Source organism: Ascaphus truei, chromosome 4 (genome assembly GCF_040206685.1).
Source record: "Ascaphus truei isolate aAscTru1 chromosome 4, aAscTru1.hap1, whole genome shotgun sequence".
NCBI classification, from domain to species: Eukaryota; Metazoa; Chordata; class Amphibia; order Anura; family Ascaphidae; genus Ascaphus; species Ascaphus truei.
Genome location: NC_134486.1, coordinates 133632419 through 133651168, shown reverse-complemented (window position 1 = coordinate 133651168; position 18750 = coordinate 133632419). Strand labels below are relative to the sequence as shown.

The 18750-nt window shown below is 40.6% G+C and overlaps 1 protein-coding gene across 3 annotated transcripts in view; it reads right to left on the bottom strand.

The window, feature by feature from the left end:
• Positions 1 to 18750, bottom strand: part of RASGRP3 (RAS guanyl releasing protein 3) — a 120431-nt gene that overhangs the window by 13587 nt on the left and 88094 nt on the right. For all 3 annotated transcript variants that reach the window (XM_075596624.1, XM_075596626.1, XM_075596625.1), the window contains 3 exons: positions 15377 to 15454; positions 7052 to 7165; positions 5407 to 5522 (listed from right to left, as the gene is read on the bottom strand). In XM_075596624.1, the coding sequence (XP_075452739.1) occupies positions 5407 to 5522; positions 7052 to 7165; positions 15377 to 15454 (308 nt within the window). The remainder of the gene's footprint in view (positions 1 to 5406; positions 5523 to 7051; positions 7166 to 15376; positions 15455 to 18750) is intronic.

Genomic DNA, 18750 nt, shown 5'->3' with positions numbered 1-18750 from the left:
CACAGCACCAGCACAAAGCACACACTCACTGCATACACTGCACACACACAGCACACACGCACTACACACACTCACAGCACACACAGCACACTGCACACACTCACTGCATACACTGCACACACACAGCACACTTCACACACTCACTTCATACACTGCACACACATAGCACACTGCACACACTCACTGCATACACAGCACCAGCACACACACACACACACACACACACACACACACACACACACACACACACACACACACACACACACACACACACACACACACACACACACACACACACACACACACACACACACTTTCTCTCCCAAACACACACACTCTCTCTCCCTTACACACACTCTCACACTCACTCTCTCTTTCACACACACACAAAGTGGGGGGGTGGGAAGAGAGAAGAGCGGCCAGCTCCTCGCTTCCATCGCCCTCCCCAGGGGCCGACCGCACACTACCCCACTCCCACCAATGCTCCAGGACCCCCCCCGGTGGCCGCATACACCCCTCCATCTCCCACCCCGGGCAGGCAGCCACGGGGATTGGGGCTGCAGGGGGACAACAAACCCGCTCCCACCAATGCTTCCCCTCCCCTCCATCACCCGCCCCAGGCAGGCAGGCAGCCACAGGAACTGGGGCAGAAGGGGGACACCTCACTCCTCCCCCTCCTCCCAATCGGGTGCACGGCGGCCTTTGTTTGTTTTTTTAATTTTTTTTAATTAGCGCGACCACGGAGGGAACGGGGAGCGGGGGGAACGGGGAGCGGAGGGAACAGGGAGCGGAGGGAACAATGGCCGCTCTCGGGTCTAAGCTCATTTCTGAGCAGCGCTCTGATTGGAGGCTGTGCGGTCACGTGACCGCACCTCCTGTCCAGCAAGCGATGAAACACAGATTTGCCTGTAGCCAAGAGCTGAGCGAGGTTCAGCAAGCGTGAGCACGCAAGCAGAAGCTTTCAATCAGAATGGCACCATAATATATAATGGGTCTCAGATTACATGCTAAGCGCGCCTCAGCGCGGATCATCAAGCACTACAACACTATAAACACAGCCTTAGACAGGTCTGCAACCCTGCCTTTCACCATTATCACCTAGCATACAGTGCTTCCACTGCAGCAAGGGATTCTGGGAAATGGCATGCAAATGAGCACACTGTGCCACCTTTTGCCTGAAGTCCATTTTTACATGGAACCCTTATATGCTAATGCTCGCTGTTAACACAGCTTTTAAGCACAGCATGGGAATCAGATGCAAAGCCAGAGAAACCACTCATAGTACACACACACACACACACACACACACACACACACACACACACACACACACACACACACACACACACACACACACACACACACACATATATACACATATACATATACATACACAACAAACACACATCTAGTAAATGGGCCTGCAATTCAGAGAAAAGGTTGACTGTTTATACAATTGCTACATTGTTTTTTTGTGGCAATAATATATGTGCTGTGTGCTTAAAGATTTATGATGTCATTGTTGCACTATGGCGGTATGTTTAATACAGTCGTGTTGTCATTTGTTTTAAGGGAAGTGTGACAGGGTAAATAAAAGCCACCAGCTATATGCCTGGCAGACATATATATGTTTAGCCTGCAATGCAGCAGTGACTAGGTTAACTTCAGCTGGGAACCTCAGGACAATTAGTTGGATCCCAGCTGCCTAATCAAGGTGTGTTAAAAACCCCAGGCTGTAGACACATTGTGCTGGCTGTTGAGGAGAGAGGAGTAAGCTACTGAAGAGATTACTGATACAAGGTCTGTGAGCAAAGTAGATGAATTATGAACTGTCTGTCCCCTTCATAGAAAAGGGTAGCTGCATTATTTTTAGACTGTCTGCTAAAGAGAACTGTTTTGGTTTGGTCTGCTGAAGAAAAAGCCATTTTTCTTTTGTTTGCTGATGAAAAGCCATTTTTTCCCTTTTGTTTGCTGATGAAAAGCTATTTTTGTTTTGTGTGCTGTATATCTTTTGAGGCTAAATAAATAAGCCTTGTCAAGAAACCCGCGTGTGTAGCATGTACCCTGCAACAGGAAGTTACAGATCACTCCAGGTTGCAACAGGTAAAAAGTCAAGCTGTAAAAAATATAGAGATACTGTTTTTTATGCATGAATTTGTGATATTTGTGAAAATGAATTGTTTACGTCACTTGAAGCCAGGAAAATGTAATAATTTCAAAGATAAAACAGTTATAGATGTTGAACATAGATTCCCAATGCTTCCAATTCCCAATGCTTATGAAAGTTTCCAGACTGCAAAATTGGGGTGCAAAAACTACGCCAAATTCACCAATAAAAATATTTCCTATTGAAACCAATGAAATATTGTCCTTTGATTAATCTGATGCTGTATTTCTGAACTAGTAAGGCTAAGGCCCCGCTCCCAGAGTCAGCGCACCTGCGCTGCTGACAGGCGGTGCGCTGAGATACACAGACCGCGATCTGCGGTCTGTAGGGAGCGGGAGCCGGAGCGGGAGGTGGGCGTGAGGTGGGAGGTTTGATCGGGAGGTGGGCGGGAGGTGGGAGGTTTGATCGGGAGGTGGGCGGGAGGCGGGCGGTTTGACAGGGAGGGGGGCGTGGCTTGAGCGGAGGGACCCGCTACTCTCCCCCCCTCCCTCCATGGACTCGGGCTGGAGCTGGAAGGTAAGTTTAAACACACACGCAGGCACTCATTCATACACGCGTACACACACACACAGGCAGGCACTCACGCACTCATACACACACACGCGCGCACACACAGGCAGGCACTCACGCACTCATACACACACACAGACAGAGGCAGGCACTCACGCACTCGGGCACACACACACACACACACACAGACAGGCACTCACGCACTCAGACACATACACACACAGACAGGCACGCACTCAGACACACACACAGAGAAAGGCACTCACCTGCTTTCACTCCACACTCCTCCCCGCTCCCCGAAGCCTCTCCTCCTCCCGAAGCCTCCCCTCCCCATTGGCTCACAGCCACACACGTCACGCGTCAACGCTAGGAAACACCATTCTCTGGTGTCTCCAGCGGCTGACGCGCTACAGCGTGTAGTCAGCTGTGCAGCCAGGGGGGACCGGGACCGGCTCGCGAGGATTCCCCTGCTGGTGGGGAACTCGCGACCCGCTGCCCGCGCCAACGAGCGCAGCGGGACCGAGGCCTTAGGCAGCTTGGAGACTTTTGGAAATAACCATTGATTTATAGGCTGTTCACTCTGTGGGGAGTTACTATATGTACCAAAGTTTCCCAGCTCAAAAGTTAAGGCAAAACAATGTCACCAGATTTATCAAAGGAAAAGTTCACATAGGATACATAGAATATAATAAATATTATTGCAGTTGTATTGCCTCATTCTTGCAGCTGGGAGACTAAGCCCCGTCCGTCCGTATAAGGTTTTCAAGAGCCGACCTATATGACACATGAAACGTCATTTTATACTTGTTCCTTCACATATGTTCAGAAAACAATTCAGTATATGCATCAGTGTCAAACGTAAATGAGTATTTGTCTGCATTAGATGCAAATCGTAACGCTAGGCTTTTTAATATGCTGGTGGAAACAGAGCTAAACAGGTGTAAATTGCTTTGATAGATTGACCCTAACAAACGCAAGATGGAAAATACACTACAGTTTGTGCATTCATTTTACTCTGGAATTGATTTGATCTACAGTAATGGTCCCCAACTCCAGTCTTCAAGAATCCCCAACAGGTCAGGTTTTAAGGATATCCAACAGGTCAGGTTTTAAGAAGAACCCTGCATCAGCATAAGTGGCTAAATCAGTGGTTCAGTCATTTAAACTAAACCACCGGTGCTGAAGCAGAGATATCCTTAAAACCTGACCTGTTGGTGTCGTGGAACAGGATTTTACATTTCTCTGTCTCCCTTTGCAGCTCATAGGATTCATATCTCCCTAGTTTAGCTGCCTGCTATTTTCCCTGTCCCAGCAGCTAGCTGCATGTGAAAAGGCAACATTATTGTTACATGTTGTTTACACAGCTCTAGTCAGTGTTGGTTGCCTGCAATCTCCTATTCTCCTAGCTGAGAGTGGGCTATTCCTACCCCCCTGTCCTTGCTGACAGTTAGTATAGTCTCACTTCACTTCTAGTGTGACCCTTGCCCCTCACTTCCTTTTCACCCTGTACTCTGAGGCCTCGTTCAGGGTGCCGGCTTTGGAGGGAGGGCATCCTTACGTGCGGGCGGCCGTCCGAAACAATGTATTGAAAGTGAATTGTGGTTGTCAGGGTAGCAGCTGCCCTGTCTCCAAAGTACGGAGTTGACGCTGGCTACAGTTTCAATAAACAACCCAAGTCGTTTTTTGAAGCTGCAGCAGCGTCACTGGTACCTCGGCAGCCAATGAAATCATTCTTGAGAATGATTTCAAGACAGCAACACCGATCCCTAAGCTGCCGTCTGTAGCCCCGCCTCCTCCCCGCCTCCTCAACTCTTGAAAAAGTCTGCTGGGGATGATGTGCACACATTGCCCAGCAGACTGCGGCTCGCACACGTGAACGCCCGCCCTCCAACTCCTGCCTCTGGCATCCTGAACGAGGCCTTAGTACTTGCCTGCTATTTTCCCCAGCAAGGCCTTTCTGTTTTTACACTGCCTTATCTTGATACACTGCACTTCAGAGAGAGAAGCACTCTCTACCCACACTACATCTGCAAGTACCTTTCTTCCTGTGATTTTCCCTCAATAAAACTAACAAAGACAAAAGGACTTGTTGTGCTTTGGAAGAGGGAAGGCATGAGTTAAGCTAACTGGAATTATTCATACATCATTCATGACCCTGGTTCCAGGATAGTTGGATATCTTTAAAACCTGACTTGTTATGGGGTTTTTGAGGACTGGAGATGGGAACCACTGACCTACAGTAGACATCCCATTTTCATTTGCTGTAGGTTCTGAGCCCAAGAACTGTAGTGACATAATTTCCTTAATTTCTACCTAAAACTCTTCAATCTGAAGATTAAGGCATTTAGATAAATTACATTAAAAAGAATAACAGGTACTCTAATAATGTTACATGTGAAATACATACAGTACAGTAGCATCCCCTTAGTTTGGCAAATGAAACTTTGTACAAAGTAATAATGTGTGATTTTAGACATAATATGACAAATACAAGGACATATCTAAAAGAAATATGCACTCAAGTACATATTACCTTATGATTAGTTTATAAAAATATTTAGCTGTCCTTATGTCCTGATACGGTCACTGACAGATTTAGCAACAGCAACTCCCAAACAGTCTCAGTTTCTCATGCCAAACACCCCTGTGTGTACTAAGTCTAATAGACCAACAATGAGATTATAATAGGGGCAGGCAATAACAAGCTTGAGTCATACAGAATAACTTACTGATCTTTGTCTAAAACGCAGAAGGAGTCCAAAAAGGGGAAGTTAGCAGCTATGTTTTCAAAGTCCTCTTGAGAAATATATCCATCATGATCATGGTCATAATTTCTAAAAACAGACTGTAAACATGCACATTAAGTTAATGGATATGTTCATAAGGACGTCAACCATAACATTTTTGTAACAGTTCCTTCTTTGTTTCCTATACATTACACGTTTTCTAATTTAAAAGCCAAGATTCTACATATGGCCTTTTAATAAAAATAAGTTTCATAACACATTTCCATTGACCTACATATATGGTGCATATTTCTGACATTCAGAAAAGTTAATGCTAATCTCTTTCCTTTTCTGAATTAAATGAGCTAATGAAGGGTTACACAAACAATGTAATCTTTTAATTCTGAATCACGTGCATTTGAAGATTTTCCATCAGCCCTGTTAGAAAACTTTAATGGTTTATATATTTATGTTCAAAATATTAAGACAGCATATTTTATCTCATAAAACATTTCAATGCACCGAGTTGTTGTTAGACTTGAATACATAAATAGCTTACAGAAATAGTGATGTCACTTGACAACTTTTTATTTGTTTGAAAAAAAAAATTATTCCTGATTCCTGTTCTGCACATAAGTTATTGGTGCTTTGTCATAAATTCCTGACATTAAATCTTAATAGCATTGGTAAATAAAATGTAAGCAAGATGTTACTTCCCCAAACAATACCCCTTTGTAACAATATCTATGAGCGCTCACCGTTTATGTTCACAAAATAATACGGCAAATTGATTTTAATAGATTGTAGATAATAAGGATTTGTATTTAAATATATAGATATTGGATTGTAAAACAGTCCTTTGATCAGTGCATCAGGGTATATGAACAGGACAAGGTATATATATAATATATATATATATATATATATATATATATATATATATATATATATATATATATATATATATATATATACATATATATAATGTCCCCAAAACTTGAGCCAGAAAAATGTAACACGTTGATTAGAGTTCAAATCAGTTTGTAAATATGCATAACATCTTCAATCTGTAATCCATTATGTAACCACTCAAACTTTTAGTAGATGCCACACAGGTGACTTAACTCCAAGTGGGATTTATGGTTAGTAAGGAAAAACATAGTCAGTAAAGCCAAATTAACCTGTCCACCACCACACTTATTAGAGATACTACTTAGAGTGTAATAAAATGCTGTGCACCACATCTTCCCACTGTGGATTACACTGTTGTATTAAAATGTGAATAGGTATAAAATAAATACATATAGCAAATAAACAAATACATTGATATTTACATTGACATATGACCCTGAGACACGATAAAAAAATTACATGTAAAATAAATCAAAATGACTTTCATATATTGACTCTTATTCAATATGCTGTGAAGCCAGTCTCCCAGTGATGGAGAATAGGTTAGTCCAATTTACTTCAATTGTGCAGATTATTCACTAGGAAGTTGTTTCACATCATATTAAACAGGAGCCACAGAACCTGCCAACCTGATCAACTAACATAATTCTTTGTATATCTAAAAACACTATTTATTTTGACTGACATTTTTTTTAATGGAATTATTTCTGCATTGCAGGAAACATGGAAATCTCACCTCAACTAATTTGCGTATATGCTTGTTGATAATGGTAGGGTCAGGCTTGGTAGTCACTCCTGAAGCCCAATCAAGTGGCACAACTGGTTTGTTAGGAATGGTCGGAGAGGTAGGCTGTGGTTAAATAAATAAAAAATTAGTATATATATATATATATAGATGTAAAGGTATCTGGAAAACATTTTCTTTTGTGATTTTTGGATGATGTCTTTAAATAATAAGCTACGAAGTTTGTCACTTTCGATGTACATAATGCTTAGGATCATATTTGAACGAAATGTCAATTTTTATAGAGAATCTTCTATAGAACACTATATTCTAAGAGATAATGGTGAAAAGCAGGGTTGCAGCCTTTTTGAGATGTGAATGTGCTCACAAGTGGTATTTTTATTTGCTATCTCAGTATATACATATGAGGGTGTATGATAATATGTAAGTATGGATATATTTTTAAAGTGTGTAGGAATCTTTGTTATCCCATTCAGTATCTTCTTTATTTATCATCCAATTTTAAAACTTGAAATGCATTTATTCTTTCTATTTTTGAGGCCCTAAACCAGGTCTGTCAATCGTAGAATAGCTTGAGGGACGATTCTTAAATCCAACTGCAAGACTCAGACATTGCTGGTAACTCTCTCCCTCCTCTCTTAATCCCTTCACTCTCCCTCTCCCTCCTCTCTTAATCCCTTCACTCTCCCTCTCCCTCCTCTCTTAATCCCCTCTCCCCCTCCTCTTAATCCCCTCTCCCTCTCCTCTTAATCCTCTCTCTCTCTCTCTCTCTCTCTCTCTCTCTCTCTCTCTCTCTCTCTCTCTCCTCCTCCTCCTCCCCCTCCCCCTCCCCCTCCCCCTCCCCCTCCCCCCAATTCCTTCTCTCTCTCAATCCTTTTTATTTTAGTTATTTCTTCATCAAGAATTATGTATAAGAAACTAGAAACCATAATTGGCATAGGATTCAATAGACCGATATAAGGAAATGTTGACACTTTTTACAGGTCGTACAGGACTGTAAATACAGTCAGGGTTTTCTGTCTCTCTTCCAATTTAGCCATAAACTCAACCACTATCCTATACATACAGAATAATAAAAGCAATATTGCTGAGTTAATTCACCAAATAACATCTTATCACGAGTTTATGGCTCCAGAAACTAGTGCATATTACAATGTTCTCAAGGATGGATATCAGCCAATACCAACCAATAAAACACTTCTTGGAGCTTTATAAATACATGCCCATGTATCAAACCCAACAGAAATCAGCATTGACAATAGAAATTAAACAAATTTGCTTGTAACGGCTTCAAATGTAAGAAACTTGTTAATGAAATGCAAATGTCGGTGCAATTGGATTCAAGAAATGTACTATGGCTCAATGTGTGAGCGTGTGTACAATACATACTGTATGAATTTGTAAATTAATCTGACTTTGTTAGAATTAATGTACTGTATTAGATTTAGGTACAAGTCATGCAAAGTATGAATGAATTAATATGTATGCTTGGATAAATTAATATCTCAGTATACACTGTGTGCTCATTTGCATGTAATTTCCCAGAATCCCTATCTGCAGTGGAAGCATTGTATGCTAGGAGATAATGGTGAAAAGCAGGGTTGCAGACTTGTTTGAGACGTGAATGTGCTCACAAGTGATATTTTTTTTTGCTGTTTGCTATACGGTAGAGGGTTTTTGTAAAAAAATGTTACAGCCATAACTTATTTAATGTGTAGTGTAACCAGCATTACACTGATGAGACCCAAACGGTTGAAACAACTGTCTGTGAGCAGGGTTATTGGCTATGCTGAAAAGCTGTGTAATACGGCAGGCATAATTTATAAGGGTCCATGTTAAAATGGACCCCTAAAATTGGAAGCAAAAAATTATACTGTGTACTTATTTCCAAAATCCCAGGCTGCAGTGGAAGCGCTGTATGCTAAGCAATAATGGTGAAAAGCAGGGTTGCGGCCTTTCTGAGACTTGTGAATGTGCTCAAAAGTGGTATTTTTATTTGCTATCTCAGGATATACAGTATATATGAAGAAGTGTAAGATTATATGTAAGTTTGGATATGTTTTTAACATGTGGGAATGAGTGTATAAGTACATGGGCAAGGTTAATGAATCAATATATAATAGTCAGCATTTGGATTTTCAGAATGTCTAGGCTTTTGTGTGTACAGTATATTAGCCTGTTTTTAATATATATATATAAAACACAAGAATCAACCTGCAACAGACCAAAAGTAAGTGCTATAACCAGTAAGGTGAAGTGTAAGATATAAACACTACTGGCGGTGCTAGGGATGCTGAATATATGTGAACATGACAAAGAAAAATGAATCCCAGATTAGTACTCTAGCATACAAAAGATATCAAAATGTATTAAACACATAACAAAATATATAATAAAAAGGATCCACAGTGTACCAAGGACTGATTGCTAATGAACACTAATGAATTGAAAATAGATGAAGTTACAGACATAAGTATGAACAGATCACAAATAAGCTGGTATAAAAGCTGTAAGCTAATGTATGAAAAAGCAGAAGTAGTGAAGAAGTTAATGTGTCCGAATTAACTATGTATAGGCTGCCATATGCACACGCAGAGACCCAAACCCTAAAGTGTGGAGGCAACTAAGTTGCCTCCTAGCACTTGGACCGGCCGGTCAGAATCACCAATAATAAAAGCTCAGAATAGATGCATATGCTGATGTGTGCACAGACAGCTGGTAATATATAGCAAACATGTATGAGTATTAAGTATACTTATTGTTGACATCTGTCTTTAGCTCTGCTGCTTATCTGTGTGTGCCAATTCAATGTGCAATACTCATACAGGCGACGGAGCGACCAAAAATTTTGAAGCCGGGTAAATTTGATTTTTTAGAGACAGTCGCCACATGTGACTGTCTCTAAACCAATCAAATTGCGCGACCCACCCCCTTAGTGGCCAGCGACATCGCTAAAAACCTAATTAGAACGTTCGCTAATGGCGACGGCGACGGGTAACATCATCGGTCACGTCACCGTCGCCAGCACTATAAGCGCCGCCTGAGTTGAGCATTTTGTGGACTGTTTTGTGGGTGCCACCATTTGCTGTAGAGTAAATATATATACTGGGGAAGAAGTAGAAAAAATCATTGCAAAACTGATTGAAGAACAGGAAACTTCCAGAACAATGGAGTAATGCCATAGTTATCATCATCCACAAGAAAGGAGACAGAGACGACCCGAAGAACGACAGACCAATCAATCTACTTTTGATCACTTACAAGATTTTTACGAAGATAGTCAAAAATCAGCTACAACAGAAATAGGGGGTGAAAAATAGGAAGAAGCTTAACAAAGTGCCTCGGTGTGAAATGCGTAGGTGTTGGCTGCTTGCCCTTGTTTGTGTCTTTGATCAAATACCTTTGGAATTTTTTTTATCTATGGGAACGCTCTCTCTCTAATCATTTTTTTTCCCCATCTGCATAGAAGTAGTGCTCTGCTTTTTCTTTCCCATTTTTGTATCCAGTACCAAGCGGAGGCACACCCAGTACCCCAGGACAAGTGAGTCAGCAAACCAGGACGCTGCACTTACACGTGAGTCCTTGCTTATCTCTCTCAGATGCTACTCAAGGTATTACCCGTTAATTATTGTCATATTAGGGTCTGGACACTAGGATGTGTTAAAATCCTTACTATTGTGCTTGTGGGATTTATAAACCAGCAATTACGTCAGGCTTCAGGGATATTTATACAATCATCTATTTGCATATCTATACATGGATACCTGAGGGGTACTCTACTGCAGATTTTTTTTTTTTATGCTACACATAGTGCCACAGTTTTTTAGAGCACCACACAGTTTTTTTTTATATGAGCTACAACAGACCCTGGACTTTACCCGGGCTAGAGAATAAGTGGGATTTTGCAGTGGATACAACACAATGGACCACATCCAAGTAGTTCAAGAAGTGATTTCTCAAAGTAATGAATACTATTTACCACTCACTTTAGGATTCAAAGATTATGAAAAAGCATTTGATTCTGTCTACACCTCAACGGTCCTAGATGCACTAAGACAAAATGTTTAAGAAGATATTCATCAACATTGATGTACATTGATATTATAAAGAACTTTGACAAGAATGCCACATAAACCATTAGATTACATGAAGACACAAGCAAGATAAGGATCAGTACGGGAGTACGACAGAGAGACACCATGTCACCAGAGCAGTTTTCACAGCAATACCTGATGAAAAATGAATCAAAATCAATGGTGAATATTTGAGTCACCTACGATTTACAGATGACATTGTTATTTTTGTCAGCCTAGAAGTCATCCAGCAACAAATTGGAGAACTCGCCAAAGGAAGGAAGAATGTGAGCCAAAGTATGAATCTCACCAAGTGATGTTCAACAAATGTGTTAAGTCTGCAAAGATAGAAATAAATGGAATAGATAGAGAAGAAATTGAAGACTGTCTACCTTGGCCGGCAAATAACAAACGATGGGAACCCTTTCAATGAAATCAATAGAAGAATGATTATAAGATGGAGTGCATTTGGCTGAAAGAGTACCATATTTCAAGGGAACCTTCCACAGTGTCTCAAGAAGAATGTTTTCGTCCGGTGTATTCTGCCATGCTCACGCACAGTATGACTGTGAAAGTTGGATCCTAAATATGAAGATAATTCAGACGCTTCAAACAATCCAAAGATGTATGGAGAGATGTATGCTTAATATTACCCGAAGAGATAGGAAAAAGAATGAATGGGTTTGAAACCAAAAAAAGTCTGTGACATCATCACATGGGTGAAGAAATTAAATGGAAGTGGGCCAGAAATATCACAAGAAGAAATGGACATTGTTGAACAAAGATAGTACTTGGCTAGATTCCAAGAGAGATTCAAAGATCAAAAGTTAGATGGAAGGATGAAATCAGAAACTTTGTTGGAACAACGTGGTACAAGAGAGGCTTGCAACCAGAGAACCTGGTAGATTGACAACAAGGGATGATGATGATAAATACATACATATATATATATACAGTATATATATATATTTTTTTTTTAAATATATATATATGTATCTATAATCAAAAAATAAATAGATGATACCGTTCTGTGGCTAACGAAATGCTTTTATTTGTGCGAGCTTTCGAGATACACTGATCTCTTCTTCCGGCGATGTTACAATGAATGAAGCAAGCAAAAGGGAATACTTAAAAACAGTGTCTCTGGAATGTTATCTGTGCTGGTCCTTCCCCCGGTGTGGATGTGTTTTATGGCTAGAGGTGTCAAAAGGTTCCTGAAAGCAAGTGATGTAAGAGTGTGTGTGTGTATCTGTGTGAATAAAAATGAATGGAGAGCCCACAGTATATACAGTGCTTTACAAAAGGTGTGTGTGGAGTGGGAGTGGATATAAATGGTGTGGGTGGGTGTGGAAATGTGAGAGTTAGTAGCACAACTAAAAGTGTGTGTGGATACTATGTGGTCCCTATTGGTGTATAGGGATGGAAAAACAAGGAGTATAAGTATGTGTGAGAGACAGCTGTGTGTGCATACATATAGCACAGTATGTACAGACATGGCCTATAGCGCTCATGGGAAGAGAGTTCACTATTGTCAGTAATGACACGGGTGGTTATATCCACTCCCACTCCACACACACCTTTTGTAAAGCACTGTATATACTGTGGGCTCTCCATTCATTTTTATTCACACAGATACACACACACACTCTTACATCACTTGCTTTCAGGAACCTTTTGACACCTCTAGCCATAAAACACATCCACACCGGGGGAAGGACCAGCACAGATAACATTCCAGAGACACTGTTTTTAAGTATTCCCTTTTGCTTGCTTCATTCATTGTAACATCGACGGAAGAAGAGATCAGTGTATCTCGAAAGCTCGCACAAATAAAAGCATTTCGTTAGCCACAGAACGGTATCATCTATTTATTTTTTGATTATTGAAGCTCGGCTAACACGGTACTGATACCTCTACATATATATATATAAAAATATACATCATCATCATCCCTTGTTGTCAATCTACTGCTGGATTAAGACCTATATATATATATTTCTGAAGAAAGAAAAAAGTGCAAAAATGCCTGAGCCACCATGAGGAGAGCTACAATTTCCGGAGCAAGCTATTGGGGAATTAACTCTTTAAATGAAGACATAATAGGACTTTTATTTTTTCACGTCACTGGAACTTTGAATAGAGACACTCTATTGGTAAGTTACGTTTTTTTACTTAAAACCAATATTAGATTTTAAAATCTAAAGTTTGTAGAATTAGATTTTTAAAGTGTTTACGAATTTAGGTAACCTTTATTTGAATTAGTTAATTGTTAAAGTAGTGATATTTGAAGATTCCCTAACAATCTTTATTATTAATATTCACTTGTGTATTTTTTATAACTTACTTTGCATCATGCAGTGTTTGTTTTCTTTTATTTGTCTATGTATTCTATTAATCACATACTTTTATTTACTTTTTATTTTGTGAATACTTTTATCACTCACTGACAGGTTAAGGTAGCACATTCTTTTATTAACAACAATTTTTTATATATTGTGAGGGAGTGAAGGATGAACTTTCTCACTGTGTGGCAGCAAACCACACCCTAGCTGCTAGGCTGTACAGTAGGTATATAGCTCCTGCACTCTTTAAAAGGCAGGCACTTACTGTACATGCAGTCAGTGCTTCCAGCTCCTACAGAGGCAGGGCCACACGTCTCAGGGGGACACCCTGAGAGACTGCTGGAATGTCACAGAGGCTACCTGTTACAGAACTTGCAGAGACAGGTCAAGAGGTTGTGCAGACTGCCCAAAAGAATATGCGATGTATGCATATATTTGTAAGCTCTATGAGGTACTCTTTCCCTTTTTTGCATATCCTTCTTTATGCTCTTATCTCTTTATTCTACCTATTTGAATAGTGTGTATATTCATATTGGGAAGAACTGCATAGAGAACATGTTTTTTTAGCACTATATAAAAATGAACAATAATTTCTAAAGCATAAAGAGACTAATATATTACTACCTATAGCAGCCCCATTGATGGATAGTGTACTGTACCTACATTAAAAACACGTGTGAAAATTAACGGTGTGGTTTTTTTTTAATGTTGATAATAAAACTTATTGGTACAAAAAAAACTATTTTTAGGTTATGTGTAGTTTAGTTTTATCAGCTGTAGAATGTCAGTGATTATTCATTGATTTCTGCCAAAAAGTAATTGAAAATTAGCAAAGCCCTGAAAGGTCGTTGCATTTTCCTTACAGTACTGTATTGACAGATTGTAAATACAAAGCTGACATCTGCTATTCAAATTATTTTGACATTGGAGATGAAACCTACAGAATGCACAGGCATATTCTTCACCGTTCAGACGGAAAGGTTACACCGTGCAGTCCGGTGTAAGGATCAATTCCCTTTTCTGCATTCTCAAACCAATGGGATAACGAGATGTCTTGAATATTTATTTTACATTTTTATAACAGACATTTCATAACAGGCTACTAAAAAGTGATTACTATATTCATTTTTTATTAATTTATAGAACATTGAAAAGCTAATAGGAGCCTGCGGCGGGTGCACCATATTGCTGCAGACATCATCCCTAAAATTAAATCGCTTTATATTTTTGACACTACATAAGTAAAAATTGAATATTGGTACACATCGGGCATAAATAAAGTATATATTATTAGGATCAATAAGGTATTTGAAATATGTGATGTTATTCTTCATCTATGATTTAGACATTTGGAGCAAATATTTTCTATATTGTATCAGTGTATCTATGGAGGTTAGTTAATAAATCGCAGCAGCGGAATCTAACATTTGGTCGCAGACGTTTTAACTAAGTCTCTGCCGACGTTGGGCCTCAGAGAGACCATCCGCCACGGCCGCTCGGCCACTGGACGCTCAGCTGCCGTCCGCGTCACCAAAGTAAGTTAATTTAAGAGTTAATTTAGCGGTTAGGGTAGGGGTTAAGAATAGGGATTTTAGGATAAATGGTTAGGTTTTTAGGGTAGGGGATTAGGATACGGGTTAATCTTTTTATGGTATGGGATTAGGGTAAGGTGTTTAGGATAATGGGTTTTGGGTAAGGGGTTAAGGGTAGGGATAGCATTAGTATTGGGCATTAAGATTAGTGTTTTTTTAGGGTAAGGCTAGGGATTTACACTGGCGGCGAAGTGGCTGGCAGTGAGGGGTTCCTTCGGCAAGCTGAGTAGCGGCTCAACGTCGGTGGAGATTTGGTCGCGGCAAAACGAGTTTGTAAGTGCACATATAAAAAAATGATGTATGTCCTACCGATTTAGGACTCCTTGGCTCAAGCACTAGTGAAAGCTTGTAAATATCATCCTCCGTATGATACAAATCCAGTGACAACTGAAAAATAAAGGTAGGAAAACATTAAAAGATCAAGTGTGGTGATATTAGTTCATGCACATCTAAGTATGTTCACAGAGACATATTGGCACATCAGCGTCACATGTACAGTAGCTCAGCATTTCAACACTTTTGATGATCATAAGTAGAAAGCAACAGGCTGGATAATAACTGGTCATCCACAAAAGTGTCAGATAAAACAGAAAACTTGGAAAATGAACTACACATTTTTTCCAATTATCATTATAATCAGATGAAAAGGAGGCTAGCAAGTGAGAAAAGCGGGACAAGTTACTGCAAATTTTGCTTGCATTGTTCAAGATGTAATTATCATTGGTGCTTGTCATAATTCATTTGTGTACACTGTGTGACACTAGGCTTGACATTTTACATTTATGTGCAAATGACACAACATCTGAGTGGTCCAAACAGATTTAGTGAAACTTTTCACCAGAACATTTTTAATAAAAGCATGGTATATAAACATGGAGTTTAGCACCTTGTTACAAAAACAGCTTGGTTTTGTTGTCAAGTAGGAAATGGTAGTAAAAGCAATTTTAGGAATTGGTAGTAAAAGCATGACTCAATCATCATTCATACTTAAATAAACACTTGCTTTGGTTTACTATACTGCTGTTACCTGGCATAATATTAAAATGTTATGCATCATAGACATAAATATTCATTATAAAGCATAGATTAGATGTCTTTCCTGGGGTCTTAAAATAAGGGCCTTATTCTATATGCACCAAAGCAGTGGTCTGTGGGCTGTTTTCGGAACAAATTTCCCATAGAGTTCAATGGGGATTTTCATTGTAAAATAGCCTGAACGGGTACTTTGGCATATATTGAATTACCCCTAAATCTTGGTACAATACTAGCACTGGAATTTGTAATGGCTACTTCTGAGAAAGCCACACATATTTATTGCCATTACCATTGGTAACATTCATGGTAGCCATATTTTTGTTTTAAGAGCTGCAAGGTTTTAAACATCTAAATCTCTGGAACGGGGTTGTATGTGACTTTTGAAAAATGCAGACATGGACCAAGAGATAATGATAGTTTAGATCAGGCCTGCACAACACGCGGCCCACGGGCCGCCCGTGGCGGCTTTCCCCATCCTCCTCCCTCCTGAGCCCGCTCTTCCCCCTCGCGAGCCTGCTTTCATCCCGCCCGCAAGCCCGCTCTCCCCATCCACTCGAGCCCGTGAGCCCGCGCTCCCCCTCCTTTCCCGCCTGTCCGCGCTCCCCCTCCTCTCCCGCCCACCCGCGAGCCTGCTTTCAGGACTGCACGCTCTATGTGTGTGGCACTTCCTGTGCCCGCTGTGCTAGTCCTGCCTGCTCTGCCGCCGTGAGGTGAGGTGCAGGGGGGGTGAGGTACAGGGAGGCGAGGTGAGGTACAGGGGGGCGAGGTACAGGGGGGCTTCAGGGGGGGTGAGGTACAGGGGTGATTTGAGGTGCATGGGGGGTGATTTGAGGTGCAAGGGGGGTGATTTGAGGTGCAGGGGGGTGATTTAAGGTGCAAGGGGGGTGATTTGAGGTGCATGGGGGTGATTTGAGGTGCAAGGGGGGAGAGTGATGTGAGATGCAGGGGGGAGAGTGATACGAGATGCAGGGTGGAGAATGATGTGAGGTGCAGGGGGGAGAATGATGTGAGATGCAGGGGGGAGAGGGATGTGAGGTGCAGGGGGGGTGGAATGTGTGTGTGTGTGAGCGGTGTATTGTGTGTTTGATGTGGAGGGGGAGTATTATGTGTGTGGGTGAGGGGGAGATATGGGGGTATGAGAGATATATGGGGAGTATCGCAAAGGTTGATAGTGAGGGGTTCTGGGGGAGATTATGAGGATGATGATGAAGGGTGCTTGGGAGATATGAGGATGATGATGAGGGTGCTGGGGGAGATATATGAGGGTGATGATGTGCTGGAGGAGAGATGATGATGATGATGATGATGATGATGATCAGTGTTCGACAAACCTATACATTTGCTCGCCCTGGGCGAGTGGATTTAACCCCCGGGCGAGTAAATATTGGCCCAAGCAGCACACGTTTGGTACTAGGTGGCGAGTAGATTTTTTTGTGTGGCGAGTAGATTTTTTTGTAATTTGTCAACCACTTATGATGATGATGATGATTTTACCCATGCGGCCCAATTTTTTTTTCCTTGGAGCAGTTCGGCCCTTCTTACTTTACGAGTTGCGCAGGCCTGGTTTAGATTATTGCTAAATGTAAATATTTTAAAACCAGAGACATAACATAAAACACAGACAAAGCTCAGTGCACATCCAGAAAAACTTATATACGGTACAGTGCCTAAATATACATGTATAAATAACTAATAAATAAAATGGTCTTTTAGTTTAACATTTTGGCCAAATTGTTGTAAGCCCTTGAGCTAACTGCACGGCAGACCACGTTTCAAGGGTCCCTACACTAATATAGATTCTTAATAACCTGTGCATTGCCAGGAAGAATGATTTATAATAAATCTGTCAATATTAGTTGCAAAAGTTCTAAGTCTGATTGAAGCTAAGACTAGCTGAACAAGATTTCTGAATGTTTTATAATTCTTGTTCAGCTAGTCTTAGCTGATTGGAGGGTGGCCACCTCCTACCTAATTGAAGCTCACTCCCTCCCACATTTAAATGGTTAAAAGCTCACTCCATGGCATCTCCCACTCTCAGGGGAACTTGCTTGCATACAGTGTGATTGTGACAAATCTATTACAGAGTGCTTTTCCTGGTAATGTACAGGTTAATAAAAGCTTCAATCAGACTTAGAACTTTTGCAACTAATATTGACAGATTTATTATAAATCATTCTTCCTGGCAATGCACAGGTTATTAAGAATCTATATTAGTGTAGGGACCCTTGAAACGTGGTCTGCCATGCAGTTGGCTCAAGGGCTTACAACAATTTGGCCAAAATGTTAAACTAAAAGACCATTTTATTTATTAGTTATTTATACATGTATATTTAGGCACTGTACTGTATATAAGTTTTTCTGGATGTGCACTGAGCTTTGTCTGTGTTTTATGTTATGTCTCTGGTTTTAAATATATGTATTGCCATGCTCAGTAGCACTCCTCTGTGAAACTTATATGCTTATATATATGTTGTGGCTATTTTGGGGGTTCAATATGAGCTTGTAGGTGTTCTGTATGTTTTATAATTCTTGTTCAGCTAGTCTTAGCTGATTGGAGGGTGGCAACCTCCTATCCAATTGAAGCTCACTCCCTCCCACATTTAAATGGTTAAAAGCTCACTCCATGGCATCTCCCACTCTCAGGGGAA